This window comes from Barbus barbus (genome assembly GCF_936440315.1).
Source record: "Barbus barbus genome assembly, chromosome: 4".
Taxonomy (NCBI): Eukaryota; Metazoa; Chordata; class Actinopteri; order Cypriniformes; family Cyprinidae; genus Barbus; species Barbus barbus.
Genome location: NC_136732.1, coordinates 42,850,401 through 42,870,400, shown reverse-complemented (window position 1 = coordinate 42,870,400; position 20,000 = coordinate 42,850,401). Strand labels below are relative to the sequence as shown.

Below are 20,000 nucleotides of genomic sequence, written 5' to 3'. Positions count from 1 at the left end.
AAGACCCAGGGCCAGATATGATGAAAGAACACCAGGAGTCGTAAGGTCCATCAAATAAGTAAACATTTACTGAAGAATAGTTCAGTACATCAGTAGAGCCAGGCAAAGTCTGACAGGGGTCGCAGACCAGAGACTCTACTGTACACAAATGACCTCGGAGGTCGTAGAAAGGCATCTTGGGGTCCTCCAAGATTGTAGAGGGCCTGAGCTCACCATTATCAGGACAGACTACTAAAACATTCCCTCCTCAGAAAGTAGTACAGATAATGTTCACTTTAAAGAAACACAAGTACAATTCTGTGAATCAGATCATATAAATCATGTGTTTAACCCCTGTAACCTTAAGATTAGTAAGAAAGACGGATTTGTTAGAACAAATAAATTTTTCAGGTTTTGGATGGGACCCAATCACCAGATGAGCTCATAGGTGCAGTGGGTAAACAGTGTTGAAACGATCTGACTTGATGGCTTTAGGATTGAACCAGGAAGTGGAGGCAACAGTTAGTGGATGTTACACAACTTTAATTTTATTAATTACATTTTTACCATGGACAGGTGTTTGCATGTTCTGCTCAAATTAACTTCAGTTAGTAAGATTTGGGGGAAAAAAAATGGCTTACCTGCCATAATTGATAGGAAGTTACACAAGAGGTGTAGAACACAGAGTTAGAGAAAAAAGTTAGTTCTTAAAAGTTGTCAAAAAATGCAATAGCAATAAAACAAAAATCAACACATGGATGGATATCAGACAATCCCCTGAAAAATTAGATACACACAAAAAACGATATGGTTAGTGTTGCACGTGTATCATCAAGGCTAAGCTTGTCAATAATTCCAATAAATGAGCATGAGTTTTATTCTAATCAATAGATTAAGTTAACATACGCTAATATTTAATGGTAGCGGTAAATGGTAACGTAAGTTAGTATTTTAAGTGAATGATACAGCCCCTCACAAACCAGGACCACACGGTGCACAAGCTGCGTTTCTACAAATGATTAAATTAACCAATTCAACTAAAGTAGTCACAGATACGCTGTCTCTAACATAAAAGTTAAAAATCCAACTTACAGAGCAACAATTATTTATTAATCTGATCATTAATATACGACCTTACCGAGCCAAATACAGCCGCCATTACTGAAGATTCGCCGCGCCACCATTGGCTGCTGTCGCTTGACTTCCAGTTAAATGTGATTGGTTGCTACCACGTTGGACGATACTGATTGGCTGCCACGAAATAGCAGGTCCCGCCTAATATCGCCTAATATGGCAGGGCTTCCGGCTGTCAACGGCAGCTACTTCCTGCTGCCAGCTGCCGATTTTTCGCTGAACCCCTACTGCAACTTTGTTTGAACTCATCAATATGAATTATTTGGAAATACTCAATATAATGACACAACCCGTATGATGATGAATTACACTGAACAATAAACTGCTAACAGACCCCAGGGTAAAATATTTAATAGTGCTAAACTTATAAAAGTATTACTTTGGGGAACCATTATGTGACTTGGGTTCATACTAAACACATATACTTTTACACATTATATTTACAATAAAACAAACCTCCATACTCATTACAATTTTATGTCAGTTTAGAAGTACAGATGTCACCATGATTTAAATCTCTTCCTAATGACTTAATAATAGTATTTTATTTTCAGATGTTTAAATCCTTCATACAAGCCAACACAGTGTCACAGGTGTTGCTATCACAGCGAGACTCCTGAAGACAGCCCAAAGGGAGCACATACAGAGAGAAAAGTGTTGGTGCTCGTATCGATCCCTGTGGGACCCCTCATGAGAGATTAGTGGAATTAGCATGAGGATTGAGAACCGAGGCAATAACAGAAAAGTTAGTCATGGGGTTCTCTAACAGGTCAACAGAGTAACTCTCTCTCTATAATTGTGCGAAGTTATTGACAGTAATGGCATTAAACGTGCAAGACTATCTGACAGCGCATGAGGTTTATCAAACCAAGCATGGATAGAAGAGGCTTATGATCAGAAAAGTTGGTCAGAAATAGTCAGAAACAGACAAGGTCTAGCATACTCTACCATGTAGAGTCATTCACCCAGTGTATAAGAACAAATGATTCGACCAGATTTAAAAAATCTTTAGACAAAGAGTCAGATCTACAACAAATATAGATAGAGAAGTCCCCAAGGATCATCAGGCCATCAAATTTAATGAAAAGTTCACTTAGAAGGGCTGCAAATTCCTCCATGAAGCTGTTGGCAGGTTTAGAGGACAGTAGATCAAGACCACCACGGTTTACCAAACCATCCAAGCGCTCTGTGTGTAGTTAACTCTGTGTTATTAACTAATAATAACTATAATGATAACTCTACTCTTTATTTCTTTAAATGCTTTAAATGTTTTTACCATTGAAAAAATCACTCTGAAAGAGATTCCAGTGACATTGTTCCTCGGTGTCATTATCATTATAGTTGTGCTGAGGACTCCTTTTACTTTTAGAAGGATTTTTTAAAACTATCCTTATCTTTATAGTTATAGTCATTCCTGGTGTAAACAAGCATCAACACTGTTACTACATGTTTAAAATCAGCTTTATAACTGTGTGACTGACATCTGCGTAAACTGTCAAATTACAAAATATGTGGCTTTATTTTATTAAGAATAGAAGGAAATGATAAAAAAGGCCTCTGCAGCTTGTCATGATTCTGAACAGGATGCATTTTACAAATAAACAGTTTCAGTAGGTTTTTTTTTATAAAATGCCTCAAATGATGCTTTTTGGACTGCCTTTATTTTGTTGTTTTGAGGTACTTAAAGGGGTCATATGATGAGATTTCATGTTTTCCTTTCTCTTTGGAGTGTTACAAGCTGTTTGTGCAGATATAAGATCTGTAAAGTAGTTAAGACTAAAGTCTCAAACCCAAAGAGATATTCTTTATCAAAGTTCAGACTCATCCACGTCTTGCTAAAACGGCTCATTTAAACACAGCCCCAGATTTTCATAACACTGCCCAAGTGTATACGAAAACAAAGGGGGCGTAACTTTTATTCTTGCTGTAGTATTGTTGTCATGGAGATGCTGTGTGTGTCCAAATATGGTAAGAGGTGTAACATTTCCATCACATGCTTGAGGTATTTGGCCAATCACAGTGCACTGGATAGTTGGCCAATCAGAGCACAGCGCTCGTCTCAGAACGATATACTTCGTAAAATTCCACGTTTTAGAAAGACGGAGCATAGAGGAGCAACAATAATGTACAGTATGTGGAAAATGTGTTTTTTGAACCTTAAACCGCATAAACACATTGCATTACACCAAATACACAAAATGTGACGCTGGAGCACAAAAGCAGTCGCTGGGGAATATTAGTAGAAATACCCAAAAGTATGGGTCAAATTATGGATTTTTCTTTTATGCCAAAAAATCATTAGGACATTAAGTAAAGATCATGTTCCATGAAGATATTTAGTAAATTTCCTACCATAAATATATCAAAACTTCATTTTTGATTAGTAATATGCACTAAGAACTTAATTTGAACAACTTTAAAAGCTATTTTCTCAATATTTCGATTTTTTTGCTCCCTCAGATTCCAGATTTTCTAATAGTTGTATCTCAGACAAATATTGTCCAATCATAACAAACCATACATCAATGGAAAGATCATTTATTCAGATGATGTAAATATCAATTTCACAAAATTGACCCTTATGACAGCTTTTGTGCTCCAGGGTCACAAATAATGTTATTTTCAGATTCGTCATATGAGCCCTTTAAAAGTGGTTTGATGATTGGAAAATTATGTATTTTGGTTGTATATAACTAAAGTATCCCCAAAGCATAATTCCACCCGAGTGTGATGGTGTGTTTGTAATGATCTGTGAAGCGTTTGCTGTAAAGACAGACTGAAGAGCAGCAGCGTTTGACATCTGGCGTTTATTCACAGCTGAAATTAAAACACAATAACGCAGGAAGTGTTCAGAAGCGCTCACAGCAGCCCCTCCATCTCGCGCATGAAGGCCTCGTACATCTGGTCCTTGGTCTTGAGGCCGGGTGGCATGGTGCCAGATGACTGGCTGGGTTTGGCTGTGGCCACTGGTTTGGGTGGCTCCTCGTCCCTGCGGCCCGGGGCCCGGTCCCTGCGCACGCGGAGCGCCGTGGGCACGAAGCGCGTGACCTCTGTCTTGGGGTTGATGATCTGCGGCTTGGCAGAGATGATGGCTCCGCCCGGCGGGGCCGAGGACGCCCCGGGGCCCGAGACCGTGGGCCGCTTCTCGATGGTGGCCGTGGTGCCGGGGGGCGGTGGCATCTGATGGGCAGGGCCTCTGGCCAGGGGGGCGGAGTCGCTGGAGGAGGGCGTTGCCGCGGGCAACTTCTGCCGGATACTGGGCGGAGCGCTGAGGACATTGGGATTGAGCGGAGGCGGGAACATAGAGAGGGGCGGAGCCATGCGGGGCGGAGGGGGCGGGGGCATTCCTGCAAATCAACACAAACCCATCGTTACAACTAGTCAACATTACAGCAAACAAAAAACAGAAATACAGCAAATTTCAGTTAACGGTGAAAATTAGTTTGGGATCATAGACTGAAACTAGGGGTCAAGTCAAATCAACATTATTTACACAGCACCTATTACAACGCAGACGGTGTCGAAGCAGATTTACAGTATTAATTAACCCCCCATTTTTTTAAATAGGCATGAAAGTGCACTATCCAAACATCAATTGTTGTAATTCATGAACACTTGTGAATTCAGAGCTTAGGTTGCTCTTTTTAAAGAAGACAATCAGCAGATTATTGCAGAAGTGGAATTTTTTCAAAACAAACAAAAAACTACAAAAAGCTATATAAGTTTAAAAGTACTGTAAAGAAAATGCACTGTACTAATTTTTATTCTATATTATATAAATATTTTACAGGTTTAACTGGAGATGGGCCATTTGACACGGTTTTACTCTACTGAAGCAGACGGGTTTGAAAGACTCGTATCAAATCTCTGTGATCACGTGACCGATGACGTTTGAGTCTTCATACATCACAGTGAACCACCTGAAGTGAGGTGACTGACTCGAATCTTTGCCGTGGCTTCAGTCATTATAAGGAGACGCTCGGTGTTCCCTCCCTGCTTCACAGTAACACGTTCATGTGAGGACAGTGACTCTCGGCACAGCTGCTGTCTCTCAATACTGAACTGGGATCAGCAGGACGTGTCGATCATCTGAGAGCGGCCGCTTTAACTGCAGCTGAACACTACATGTATCTGCAGGGTCTGTACAATCAGCCTCAAAAGCTCCACAAGGCTCATCTGCCCATCTCTAGGTATAACTCTAATTTTGACCTTTCCAACAATATGTATTTTATCAGGATTATAAAAACTTTGATTCTAAAAGGCCGTAATACATCTTGACCCCGCCCACTAAGGGGAGGAGCCAGCTGAAAGATTTTAAAGCACCATTTCCATGGTGTAACAGTGTCGGATTTCAAAACTGTTTTTAAACGGTTCACAGCAAGGACTATAGTTATAAGGTTTCAATAATTACAATAAATGACAATAATTGAGATGTGTAGAGGTTTAAACAAAAGGAAGTGTATGTGTATGATATAACGTGACTGTAATGGGTAATCAGAATAGCCTTTTTACTCGATCAGTCTGTGCTTTTTTATTTTCATTTTTAGTTTAGTAAATTTAACTTCTGCTTTAAAAGCAGTGTTTTTGTTTTTGGATTGCAATGTTAGAAAGTAATGTGATTTTAACCCTTTTTTGCACATAATATATGCCTACAAGCTTACATTCACTTTATTTGTTTTCACAGCATTTAATATGCATTTCTTTGGACAACATTGGGCAGGATGTTTATAAGTTTATTTATATAGCACAGCAGTGTGAAGCTGCAGATTTAAAGCTGTGACGTGAGAAATCAAACAGCACCATTCAAACTGTTTTCCATTTAAATGACATGATATTTGTCCCAGATCGTTGATAATGCACATAAAGACTTCACCCTGGGCTGGAAGACTCTTTAGTGAAGCGTTAGTCTTTCTGTGGCTCTAATAAAGTCTGTGTGATTCATATAAAGCACAATCCAGCTCTGTATCTTTCATTTGCTCTGTTGCTTTAACGAACTTCAAACTCATCTACACTGATTTTTGATCGTTCTTGAAGTGAGCTTTTGCCCGTCTGGTGATTAAATCATTAAATCAACTGTGTCAGACCACCGCTGGAGCTGAATGCATCCGGTGTGTGTGTGTGTGTGTGTGTGTGTGTGTGTGAGATACCGCTCCAAGACGCAGCGGTGTGCGACTAACAGATTCAATTATTTAGACTAGATCAGTGCTTCTCAAAGTCCGGACTCCGGTCGGGATCCGGACCCGGAGGGAATTCAATCCGGACCCGCTTCTATTTCATATTTCAAGAACACTAATTATATTTCCTACTTTGATAAACGCACGTTAAACTTGTAAATCATTTGTTTATTTATTCTTATTTTTTATGTCTTTTGGAGAAGGTCCGAAATTGCAGGCGAGATATTGAAACTTTTCCTTCATGACATTTGTTGTCATGACATCCAGTGAGCGTATGACGTTTGACGTAATCAGCGACATTTCACCGCTAATATTTTTATTTGTTTTGTTTTGCTATCACTTATATTATGGCAATTTGTCTTATAGCAGTGCCCAGTGTATACATTTATTTGTGGCGGCTTGTCACAATATCAAAACTGACCGCTACAAATAGATTTTCCAAAAGGCTTATACGTCGTTGAATAAACTGAGCACTGCGCGTTTCAAAAATAAAATGCTGCGCGGGTGTTTTTATATGAATGTATCTTTTAAAAGAACCGTCCGTTTTCTTCAGAAAAGCTTTGATGTCAATTTTCATTTGGTCTTTCCTGTAACGGCTGATAAAGTAGCGCTTATTTGATTACAGTCGTTACCGGGGAAACAGCTATATATCACGCTCCAACAGCGCCTCCTGCTGGAAGATAATCAACTTGCATTTGCTAGTCTGCGGGAAACACTGGTGTCTGTCAGCAAACATAAACAAAAAAGCATGCTTCAGAACTGTTTTGAGAAGGTGCTTAAGTTTTGAGCCATGTATTATTACTATGAATTAGGCTACTACTACTACTCTTACTATCTTGTGCCCTGCAATAACCATTTACACAAACTCTCTTTTGATATAAAGGGAAAAAAAAGAGAAAAACGGCCCAAAAAATCAGCATCATATATCGGCCATAGGCTGCCCTGATTTCTAAATATCGGCATTGGCCAGAGAAAAAACATTATAGGTCGACTTCTACTGCTGACACTTAAATTAATTGTTTTGCCACTATTGCACTTGTTATTAAAGTATTTTGAATGCAAAGGGAACCTTTTTTTTTAAATGAGTGTTTATTTGTTATATGTTATGTGTGTTTATTAAAAACACGTTTTGTAATAACCAATTGTTCCGGACCTTTGACACTGATGAAAATTCAGATTTGGACCTTTGAATGTAGACTTTGAGAACCCCTGGACTAGATAATCATCAAGTGTTCTAGAACAGAAAGAGTTAAACTGTGAGAAAGCAGACATACAATATCCTTACATATCTAATTCAATGATATGGCTTTGGTGGAGATATCGAAGGATGGCAATCGAGACATCAGATTATCACGAGTATCTCGTATTGCTGCCGTAGCATCCTCTACCCCAGATACGGCTATGACAAGACTTGTAAACACTGGTATCCTACCACCCCCTATACATCTTGAGAACAGATTTGAAGCATTAATGAATGTGGGTGAGGAATCCGCAAATGTGACTAAACACGGATCGAATCAGCCAGCAGCTAACATCGCTACTAACAGGCGCTCAAGGTCGAGCAGACAGCGGCTTTCAGCTCAGAGCGCAGCCGAGCCCAGGACTCTGATAGTGGGTGATGCTATTATCAGAAACATCAGTAGCAGGACTACAACTACATACTGCTTTCCTCAAGCAAATGTCTCTGATGTGAACAAAGAACTTCGGAACATTCTGATGAAGCACAAGACCGCAAATCGAGTCATCATCCATGTGGGGAAGAAGGATATTCGGAAGGAACAGTCAGAACTCCTTAAGAAGGATTTCAGTGAACTCTTTGAAACGCTTCAAAGTCTTGAAGTTCAGTCATTCATCAGTGGACCACTCCCAGCAAGGGGAACTAACATGTTTTCACGGTTGCTTGGGCTAAATACATGGCTACAAAGGACCTGCAGTATAAAAGGAGTCAACTTCATCGACAACTTCAATCTTTTCTGGGGCCACAGACAACTGTTTAAACTGGATGGCCTCCACCCAAACAGACTCGGTGCAAGAGTGCTTAAGGACAATATCTATTTCTCCCTCCGTCATCCTTCAGCGGTGTGTGCCAATCTACTCGGCCTGAATGGCACACACACACCTGGACAGAATATGAGTGACTACAGGACTTCATGTCAGCTTCTGAGTCAACATGTGGTTGACACATCCCACAAGGACACTGATAACACCACGCAGCCACAACAAGCACTGCTCATGGACATCCCAGCTGAGCCCTGCCCACAGAGCTCATCACATGCAGACTGTGATGTACTACAACAGCTCCAAGACTCAGCACCCAAGGACGACTTTCTGGAAAACAGCCAGGGAAGCCAGAACGACATCTCACAGCCAGCGGAAACACCAGAGCCAGAGCCCTGCTCACCAGATACACTATCACTCTCCCCAGAATCTCCACTTCTAAGCTTCTCACAGAAAATGGAGGAACTGGTGTATGCTGGGACCAAACTCTCCCACTCTTTCGCTTCAAGTCCCCAGATATCAACTAAAAAACGGCGGGCCCCACAACCACCAAAGACTGCAGGCCCAGCTCACCCTCCTCCTCCTGCGAGAGCTCTCCGGCCGCTGCCACAACACCAGGGCCCAAACCCCTCTCCATCTGGTGCAGGTGAACCAAAAACAACTGATAACAGCTCTCAGTGATATGTGTCGGGTCCCCGCTATATTAGCAGCAACATTCACAAATGTTTACAGAACAAGCGGGAACCCAGTGTGCCTGTAGCCTCCTCTATTTCTGTTTTATCACGCGATAGAAAGTCTAAGGCCTTCTCAAGCCGTACGGCTGACCCATCTAACCTGCGGCCTATAATGCATCAATCTAAGATTGCTGTAGAGACAAAATGTAATTCCATCAAGTTAGCATTTTTAAACATTCGCTCACTTAAAAATAAATAATTTCTGATCAACGATTTAATAACCACAAACAACCTGGATTTTATGTTTCTAAATGAAACCTGGTTAGAAGACAGCTGCAGTTCAACAGTCCTCACTGAAACAGCCCCTCCTAACTTTAATTTTATAAGTGTCTGCAGGACTGTTAGGAGAGGTGGAGGTGTAGCTGCTCTGTTTAAAGATGTTTATCAGTGCAAGCAAATGTCATTTGGTCAGTATTCATCTTTTGAACACCTAGGTATTGTGCTGAAAGGTGCTCCACGCACCCTGTTTATCATTATTTACAGGCCTCCAAAATATTCTCCAGCCTTTGTTGATGATTTCACTGAACTGTTATCAATGATTTCCTCAGAGTTTGACTGTTTTGCTATTGCAGGGGATTTTAATATTCACATAGATAATGCAGAAATCAAAACTACAAAAGAAATTATAACTGTTTTAAACACTTTTGACCTGAGTCAGCATGTGCACGGACCCACACACAATCGTGGACACACCCTAGATTTACTCATCAGTAGAGGTCTAAACATCTCATCCATTGTAATCAAGGATGTAGCACTATCTGATCACTTCTGTATTTTCTTTGATATATTGATCTCGGTCACCACTGAATCTAGATCTGTCTCTATCAGAAAGAGATGCATTAACGAGAACACTAGTGCGCTATTTATGGAGGCAATATCATTAACACCAAGCATTTCTGCAGACTCTGTTGATCTTCTCCTGGAGTCATTTAACTCAAAAGTTAAGAATGTTATTAAGAATGTTAAGAAATCAATTTGGAGAAAATCAACAGCAGTTCAGAGCATGAAAAGACAATGCAGAAATGCTGAGCGGATGTGGCGGAAGACGAAACTCGAAATCCACTATAGCATCTATAAAGACAGCCTTCATGCTTTCAATGTGGAACTAGCCACAGCTAGACAGACTTTCTTTTCAAACCTTATAAACAGTAACTTAAACAACACCCGCACTCTTTTTGCGACTGTTGAGAGACTGACAAACCCCCCAAGTCAGATTCCCAGTGAAATGCTCTCCGACAGCAAATGCAATGAGTTTGCTTCCTTCTTTTCTGAGAAGATCAATAATATCAGAAAGGAGATTGGCACATCCTCAAGTTATGCAGAGGTCACACAGATTCCACCGCAATTTAAAAAAGAAGTGACTATGTGTGTTTTTAAAGAAATTGATAACAAAATTTTGGAAGAAATAGTACAGCACCTTAAATCTTCAACCTGCTATCTTGACACACTTCCCACATCCTTTTTCAAAAATGTGCTTAACTGTTTAGAAGCCGATCTCTTAGAAGTGGTGAACGCCTCACTTCTCTCTGGGACTTTTCCAAACTCCCTTAAAACTGCAGTTGTTAAGCCCCTTCTGAAAAAGCGCAATCTTGATAACACCATGTTGAGCAACTATAGACCCATATCAAATCTTCCTTTCATAGGTAAGATTATTGAAAAGGTAGTTTCTAATCAGCTGAACAACTACTTAAACTCAAATGGACACCTGGACAATTTTTAATCTAATTTCCGAGCACATCACAGCACAGAGACAGCACTCGTTAAGATAATAAATGATATTCGCTTCAATTCTGATTCTGGCAAAATATCAGTGCTGGAACTACTAGATCTTAGTGCTGCGTTTGACACTGTCGATCATAACATACTTCTAGAGAGACTGGAAAACTGGGTCGGGCTTTCTGGGATGGCACTCAAATGGTTCAGATCATACTTAGAAGGGAGAGGTTATTATGTGAGTATAGGAGAGCATAAGTCTAAGTGGACGGCCATGACATGTGGAGTCCCACAAGGCTCAATTCTTGCACCGCTCTTGTTTAACCTGTATATGCTCCCACTAAGTCAGATAATGAGGAAGAACCAAATTGCCTATCACAGCTATGCTGATGATACCCAGATTTACCTAGCCTTATCTCCAAATGACTACAGTCCCATTGACTCCCTCTGCCAATGCATTGATGAAATTAACAGTTGGATGTGCCAGAACTTTCTTCAGTTAAACAAGGAGAAAACTGAAGTCATTGCATTTGGAAACAAAGATGAAGTTCTCAAGGTGAATGCATACCTTGACTCTAGGGGTCAAACAACTAAAAATCAAGTCAGAAATCTTGGGGTGATTCTGGAGACAGACCTTAGTTTCAGTAGTCATGTCAAAGCAGTAACTAAATCAGCATACTATCATCTCAAAAACATTGCAAGAATTAGATGTTTTGTTTCCAGTCAAGACTTGGAGAAACTTGTTCATGCCTTTATCACCAGCAGGGTGGATTACTGTAATGGTCTCCTCACCGGCCTTCCCAAGAAGACCATTAGACAGCTGCAGCTCATCCAGAACGCTGCTGCCAGGATTCTGACTAGAACCAGAACATCTGAGCATATCACACCAGTCCTCAGGTCCTTACACTGGCTTCCAGTTACATTTAGGATTGATTTTAAAGTACTTTTACTCGTTTATAAATCACTCAATGGCCCAGGACCTAAATATATTGCTGATATGCTCACTGAATATAAACCGAACAGACCACTCAGATCATTAGGATCGAGTCAGTTAGAAATACCAAGGGTTCACACAAAACAAGGGGAGTCAGCGTTTAGCTATTATGCGGCCCGCAGCTGGAACCAGCTTCCAGAAGAGATCAGATGTGCTAAAACATTAGCCACATTTAAATCAAGACTCAAAACTCATCTGTTTAACTGTGCATTTGTTGAATGAGCACTGTGCTATATGTCCCAACTGACTGCAATATGTATAATAATTTTCTTTAAATTTATTTTAAATCAATTTCTATATCATTTTAAAATTCCTTGTTTTTATTGATTTTTAATGTCTATTTCACTTTCTTTTATGTAAAGCACTTTGAATTACCACTGAGTCTGGTTTCTCCCAAGGTGTTTCCTCCATTCTGTCACAGAGGGAGTTTGGTTCCTTGCCGCTGTCGCCTCTGGCTTGCTCAGTTGGGGACACTTCATTTCTAGTGATTATCGTCAATTTGATTTCGCAGATACTATTTATACAAAACTGATCAAGACAATGACATCACTGAATTCAATAATGAAATGCCTTTAACTGAATATTGAGTGTTTAATCTTATTATTATACATTACTGACACTCTATCCTCCAATCTGATACTGTTAAGTGCTTTGACACAATCTGTATTGTTAAAAGCGCTATATAAATAAAGCTGACTTGTACTGTACAGACTGTATATTCTATTGCCCTACACCTAAACTTAGCCCTGACAGGAGACTGTTTGCATTTTTAGATTTTCAAAAAAAAACTTCATTCTGTGTGATTTATAAGCTTGTTTACCCGTGGGGACCTCAATTTAGGTCCCCACCGTGACACAAGTCCCCATGAGTCTGTGTGTATTCAGGTTTAAGTCCCCACTGGTATATAAAAACAAAAACACGCTCACACACACACACACACACTCGCTCACACACACACACACACACACACACACACACACACACACACACACACATTTATTTACATTTACATTTATTTATGCATTTAGCAGACGCTTTTATCCAAAGCGACTTACATTGCGTTCAAGTTACAGTTTTTTTTTTTTTTTTTTTTTACATTTTATCAGCCATTACATTTTATTTTTTTACTTTCACACACCCTCTCTCTTGGTCAAACACACACACACTCTCACCTGGGGGGGCCGGAGGCGGCAGGCGTGGCGGGGGTCCTCTGGGGGGGGGCCCGGGGGGCAGACCCGGCGGGGGTCCGGGTGGGGGTCCAGGTGGGCGTCCCGGAGGAGGCCCTGGAGGCAGCATGCGCGGTATGGGGCCCCTGAGGGCTGCGGGGAGTCCAGGGGGCCTCAGGAACGGAGGAGCACCTGTGTGTGACAAAACCCAGCATCAGCAAACATCTCACCACAACAACCACCAAACACGTCACATGACTCCTCAGACGATCAAACAACATCAGTATCTCAGCACAGAATAATCACTTTCAGGGAAATATCTTGTGCTTAAATAATGACTCTGGTGTGACTGCTGCTCGTCAGCATCATCTGTGTGATAACCCTAACGATGATGATGATGATGAATGAGTGACGCACCGGGAGGCGGTCCTGGGGGCGGTCCTGACGGCGGTCCCGGCGGCCTCATTGGAGGAGCAGGAGGCGGTCCTAAAGGAGGAGGCCCTGTGATTGGTGGAGCCTGCATGTGTGGAGGAGGCTGCTGCGCTGTCATTGGTGCTGACGGAACAGGAAGTCTGGGATTGACCAATGACTGAGCGGCTTCAGTGGAGACCTGATCCTCAGCATCCGACTCCTCAGAGTCTGTGTACTCCTCTTCATCCTCGTCCTCCTCATCCTCCGGGATAGACTGACCTGCACACACACACACACACACACATCAAACATCTAAAGCTGCTTTGACACAATCTATATTGGTGACTTGACCTGGTCTGGTCTCACACACCTGCCATCCGGAGCATCATGGCCTGCAGTGGAGTGATGCTCTTGGTCTTCATCACCCTCCTCATCCTCTTCTCTTTGGGCGGCGGCATGTCAGCGAATCGCACGCTGCGACCTGAGTGAAGAAAACATGTCAAACCCTCGTTCCTGATCTCCAATCTACTGAAGTATTTCCTTCAGAAAACGTGCAAACACCATCTCAGCGTCATACCGCTGGTGTGTTCATCAGTCCTCACTCTTCTGCTGACGGCTCACCTGTGTGTTTATCACCTCTGTCTCGCTCCTCGTCTCTGTCGTCATGGCGATCAGCATCTGCGTCGTCTCTCTCTGCGCCGCTGTCGTCCTGCGAGTCGCTGTCGTCGTCTGCGTCGCTCTCTCTGTCGCTGTCTCTCGCTCCGGTGTCCATCATCTCCGAGTCTGAACCGCCACCCTCTGGCACGCACACACACACACACACACACACACACAGCATGCTGTTTTAGAAACAACGTAAAACGTGTTAAAAAAACCTAGGAATGTAACGATGAGCCGCGAGCCGGATGAAAATCAATTCAAATGTGTGACGATTCAAATCGGTTGAGATGCCAAACAAATCACGATACAATTATTATAGGACAGGGTTCCCACTCTTTCATGAACACCAGATTCAAGGACTTAAGCACTTTTTCAAGCACCATTTATTTTATATCAAGCACCTATCAAATTCACACGCCAGCATACGTAGTGTCAAGAAAGACCTTACAGTTCTTAACATTTACATTAAACATTTCAGAGTAATAATGTTTTGAATGTGTAGGCTTCATAAATTTAGACCGTTTTGAGCAGTAGTGTTCAAAAGAATTTAATGAAATCCATTGAAGTCAAAAATAATCAGTCTTTGTGTATTTCACAACACTTCAGCATGTTATTCTTATTAAGTGAGGGTCATTTTTTAGGATTCACCTTGTTCTTCTGGAGACTCCAGGAAGGTTGCAGCTCTGGAAAATGATGGCGCTGGAGACTAAATGGTTCCCGATGGTTTCACACCTAATTCTGAATTATTTTGCAGTTAACGTGTCTTTTCTTCTCCACCTCTTTTTATCTGACCCCGCTGACACAGTGAGCATTTCGCTGACCAATGGTCATGTCTTAACTATGCAGCTTCTGTATTGCATTAGTTTGGGATATTTCTCATGGGGATTTAATCATTTTTGACTTTTCAGTCTGAATTAAATCTATTTTCTGGCTCATTTAATCTGTAAAAGACCTGAATATAAGGAGTTTTTCACTTCCAGCTTCATGGACAATTATATACAGCATCACTCATAAATGATTTTAATAGTAGTTGTTAAGATTGATGTGGTTTAGTATTGGTAAAATATGCTTGAAAGTAGCAAGCACTTTCCAGGCCTTGAATCCATATGTCTGAAATGCAAGTACTTTCAAGAAGCGTGGGAACCCTGCTCTGTGGAAAACTGACTGTCTTTAGAAAAGTTGTGGTATTTTCTGTTCATCTCGCCTCTGAACGATGCATATTAAAGTAGTGTTCATAAGCGAAGCTGCTTTGTTCACAGCAGTAACCCAGGAAACACTATCATTGCGGTTTATAGACAGCAACAACATAAACAAGCGTTACTGCGCATGCAAGCTTTTGTGGCCCTAACTTAACTTCCGGTAGACATCCAAACAGAATCAATAACAGCAGCTAAGTCCCTCTAGAGTAGATTACTTTTTGATATCAAGGAAAATGTGTTTGCTGCATAAATCAGACGTACTTATTAAAAATGTTAATTGATTCTCTGCCAGCAGGAGGCGCTTTAAAGCGGGAAAACTAGAGGTTTCTCCGGTAGCGGCTATAGATAAAGCAGAGCTCCGCTCACAAACGCTGCTTTATCAGCTGCTTCTAAAGCCAGAAATACAGTGATATTAAAACACCCGCGCCTCGTTTTGATTTTTAAACGTACATTACGTGCTCATGTTTATTCAACGAAGCCTTTTGGAAAATCAGTCAGTTTTGATATCACGGCGAGTTGACATAAATAAATGAATGAGAAACATCCCACAGCACAAGCACCCGAGCCCAACTTCATTACTCATCACTTTAACTTTAACTGTGTTTGAAGCCGGCGCCATTAACCAGACCGATAAACAAACACAGAAGTGAACTTCGGGCCAGGCGTGTGCGTCTGATGAAGCCGTCTATAAGCGCCACCTGCAGGCAGAGAGTGAACCTGCACCTCACTCCAGATGCAGTGGTTGCCTCTCATTTTAAATGGAAAGAGCACAGACAAAACCTTACTTTTGTTTATATGAAGAGATTTAATTTATTTGTGTAACTTATTTGATTTGGGGTTTGTTTTAAAATTTCAATTTTAAAGCAATTTTCAATCGTGTTCATAATCGCAGATGAATCACATTCAATTATGAACATGATATTGTGTATCTTGTCAGTGACCTACAGCTCTGTGTATTAAACACCGCTCCACCTGAAAGCAGGTGATGGAGATTTACTACTGATCACAGAACCAGCTTTACTGACCAGATTTTAGCATAGGCGGGCGTTAGCATACCTGTATGGTGTGCGGCAGGTGCTAGCGCAGTGGGCGTCAGCGTGTGCGACGGGGTGTGTTAGCATACCTGTGCGACGGGCGTTAGCGTACAGCTGCAGGACCTGTGGGGGCGGTGGCCCCGGCGGGGGTCCCGGGGGTTTGCGTCCCGGCGGCAGGCGAGGAACTCCAGCTAGAGCGGCTGCTGACAGCGCTGAGCTCTTGCTGAAACACAGGAGTGAACACACACTGACAGTCTCTCCTGCGCTACAGTTATCTGATCAAACACAGAGACTCACACACTGAACACGTCATCCGTTCAGGGTTCATATAAACTGAAGGATCAGAATCTGAAACTGGACTGGATTCATTTAGACAGCTGGATGATGTTAAACTACAGCACAGTGCATCACACTCACAGTCTCGTTTCATTCCTGCCAGAAATTAAACATTTCTCTTTAAAGAGAGAGAGCATCACTGCTTCATAAACTACAGCAAATTCTCATTAATGATCTCCAGTTCAGTCAAGTCAAGTCAGCTTTATTTATATAGCGCTTTTAACAATGCAGATTGTGTCAAAGCACTTAACAGTATCAGATTGGAGGATAGAGTGTCAGTAATGTATAATATATACAGCTGCTGAGACATCAGCCAGGAGACACACACTTTACTGAGGGTTATTATAATCTAACATCTAGATACAAGTGTGTGTGTGTGTGTGTGAGAGAGTGAGTGAGTGAGTGTGTATGTGTTTGTATGTATGTAGTGTCTCTGTATGTAGTGTGTGTGTATGTAGAGTGTGTGTATGTAGTGTGTGTATGTATAGAGTGTGTGTATGTAGTGTGTGTACTGACCCGAGCGCGGAGCTCTTCTTCAGGATGGAGGGCGGCTGAGCTCCAGGAAGGGGAATGTCCTGGATCAGGATGCTGGATGGAGCGTGAGGCATGTCTGGAAGAGGAATACTGTCCACCTCCACGGACTCAGCGTTCTGACGGACACACACACACACACTCATTAGAGCTGAACTCATTTCTACTGACATTACTAACATCTTTACAGCATCACAATCTCTGATGCATGTTAACCCTATAAATCTGCTGTATCGTATATGTTTCTAAGTTCTGTGAATGATCCACAGTTTAGAGTGTTTTATTCAGTAAAAGCTCTTTTAGTTTAATTGTACAAGCATCCAGCTTCAGCTGCTGCTTCAGTGTCAAATCTTGACTGATTTGATCAAGTAAACGTCAGAATAACTGCAGTCATATTTCCAGATGAACACTTACTGGACTGAAGCAGCTCAGCTTTACTTGATACTCCATCAATCACTTTCTAGTAACATCAGTGCATCTCAAATCTGACGAGGATCTTCTGAGGAGCGTTTGAGCTCGGTCGCTTTTATAAGTTGGGAAAGCCGATTAGTCACCAGAAGAGATGGACGCCAGCTCGCGTAAGTGTTGGAATACTTGGTCGCAGTTCTGTTGTTTAAATTATTTACTTGCTGCTAGGAAGGAATAGTTTGTTTCCTACCTATTTCTACTCTGCATTTTCGTTTAGGTTTATATGTTTGTGGGGGTGGTGATGGCGCAGTGGATAAGACACATGCCTTTGGTGTGAGAGACCCGGGTTCGAATCCACTGTGAGACACCAATGTGTCCCTGATCAGAAGCTGATCAGAAGCAGGCCACAGCTGTTTTCACACTAGTTTCCTAGACTGTATTTATCTGATGTCCGAGCGCTGTCGTGCTCAGCCTCCTCGTGTGAAGACCAACGAGTGTAAAGACGACAACTTTTTCCTGCGCGACTTTAACCGAGCAACGACACCGAACACACACTAAAGTATCATTTCTATCTTCCCTCACACTTTCCTATCCTCTATCCTTCCACGTCTATCATGTGTTTCCAAACCATTCCGGTTCGCTCTCAACCTCGCTCTAAAAACACACGCAGAAGGCTACGTAACCCTGCGCACTCTTTCTTTCTCTGTGGGTCTTTGGAATTGCCAGTCAGCTGTCAACAAAACCGACTTCATTTCTGCTTTTTCCTTACATTCCACACTCAGCATCCTGGGCTTGACTGAGACCTGGATTCGTCCAGAAGACACGGCAACCCCGGCTGCTCGCTCTCACAATTTCTCTTCCTCTCACACCCCTAGGCAAGTTGGCCGGGATGGGGGCACTGGTTTGCTCATTTCAAACAATTGGAAATACTCAACCCACTCTCCCCTAGGCAATCTCAACTCATTTGAATCTCATGCCATTATGGTAACAGCTCCTATAAGACTCCAGATTGTGGTGATCTACCGTCCACCGGGCCAAATTCTAGCCACATTCCTTGAGGAGCTGGACGGACTGCTGTCATCTTTCATGGAGGATGGCACTCCACTCTTAGTCTTCGGCGATTTCAACATTCACCTAGACAGGCCTTATGCTTCAGACTTCCAGTCACTCCTACCTTCATTTGATCTCAAACGCCTCACCACTACTAGCACGCACAAATCAGGTAACCAACTCGACTTAATTTACACACGCAATTGTTCTACAGATAACATTCTGGTACAACCACTACATATCTCTGACCATTTCTTCATTACATTTACTTTACATTTTGCTACCCAGGTGCCACCATCTCCCTTACCGGTTACTTTCAGACGTAACCTACGCTCCCTTTCCCCCTCCCTTCTTTCCTCTGTAGTATCCTCCTCTCTTCCCTCGCCTACCCATTTCTCTTCTCTGGATGTGAATGCAGCTACTGACACTTTATGCTCTACCTTAACCTCTTGTCTAGACGACATCTGTCCTCTCTCCTCTAGGCCAGCACGGGCTGCTCCTTCTAACCCCTGGTTATCCGATGTTCTTTATGAGAATCGGACCAAACTCAGAGAGAAAATGGTGCAAGTCAAACGATCCGTCGGACCTGAGTAGGTATCAGTCTTTGCTTTCATCTTTCTCTACTGAAGTCCACACTGCCAAATCCTCACATTTCCACAACAAGATCACCAGCGCTCCAGACATGCGTAATCTCTTCAGAACATTTAATTCTCTCCTCTGTCCCCCTCCTCCACCTCCCACCACTTTGATAACCGCTGATGACTTTGCCTCTTTTTTCACAGACAAAACTAGAACAATCAGCAACCAGTTCACAACTCCACAGGACCTCCAATCAACCACATCCACCGCTCCAGCTCCCATCTTCTCCTTCTGTCCCCTCACCGTATCCAAACTTCTCCTCTCCAGCCATCCTACAACATGTCCTCTCGACCCGATCCCCTCACATCTTCTTCAAACAATCTCTCCCACACTCTTACTGGCACTCACACACATTATCAACACATCTCTCCTCACATGCATCTTCCCCACAACCTACATTAAACACTTCTCTTTTAGATAACTACAGACCTGTCTCTCTCCTTCCATTCGTAGGGAAAACACTCGAACGAGTTGTCTTCAACCAGCTCTCGCGGTTTCTTTCACAGTAAAACAAACTGGATGCTAAACAGTCAGGTTTCAGGAGTGGCCATTCAACAGAGACTGCGCTACTCTGTCACTGAAGCCCTGCGAATTGCAAAGGCCGATTCCAAATCATCAGTCCTCATTCTGCTGGATCTTTCTGCTGCTTTTGACACTGTCAATCATCAGATTCTCCTGTCTACCCTCTCATCACTGGGATTCCACTTCGCTGGTTTGAATCCTATCTCACCGGTAGATCCTTCAGGGTGGCCTGGGGAGGGGAGGTATCCAAACCACATCTACTGATCACTGGCGTTCCTCAGGGATCGGTTCTTGGACCCCTCCTCTTCTCCACATACA

General features: G+C 42.3%; 1 protein-coding gene across 1 annotated transcript in view; it reads right to left on the bottom strand.

The window, feature by feature from the left end:
- Positions 1 to 3,905: 3,905 nt before the first annotated feature.
- LOC306867678 (WW domain-binding protein 11-like) overlaps positions 3,906 to 20,000 on the bottom strand; it is a 20,664-nt gene continuing 4,569 nt past the window's right edge. The window contains exons 6-12 of the mRNA XM_079413495.1: positions 17,049 to 17,182; positions 16,286 to 16,419; positions 13,925 to 14,101; positions 13,674 to 13,784; positions 13,310 to 13,582; positions 12,899 to 13,084; positions 3,906 to 4,460 (exon numbers count right to left, since the gene is read on the bottom strand). Coding sequence (XP_079269621.1) covers positions 3,973 to 4,460; positions 12,899 to 13,084; positions 13,310 to 13,582; positions 13,674 to 13,784; positions 13,925 to 14,101; positions 16,286 to 16,419; positions 17,049 to 17,182 — 1,503 coding nt within the window. The 3' untranslated portion in view covers positions 3,906 to 3,972. The remainder of the gene's footprint in view (positions 4,461 to 12,898; positions 13,085 to 13,309; positions 13,583 to 13,673; positions 13,785 to 13,924; positions 14,102 to 16,285; positions 16,420 to 17,048; positions 17,183 to 20,000) is intronic.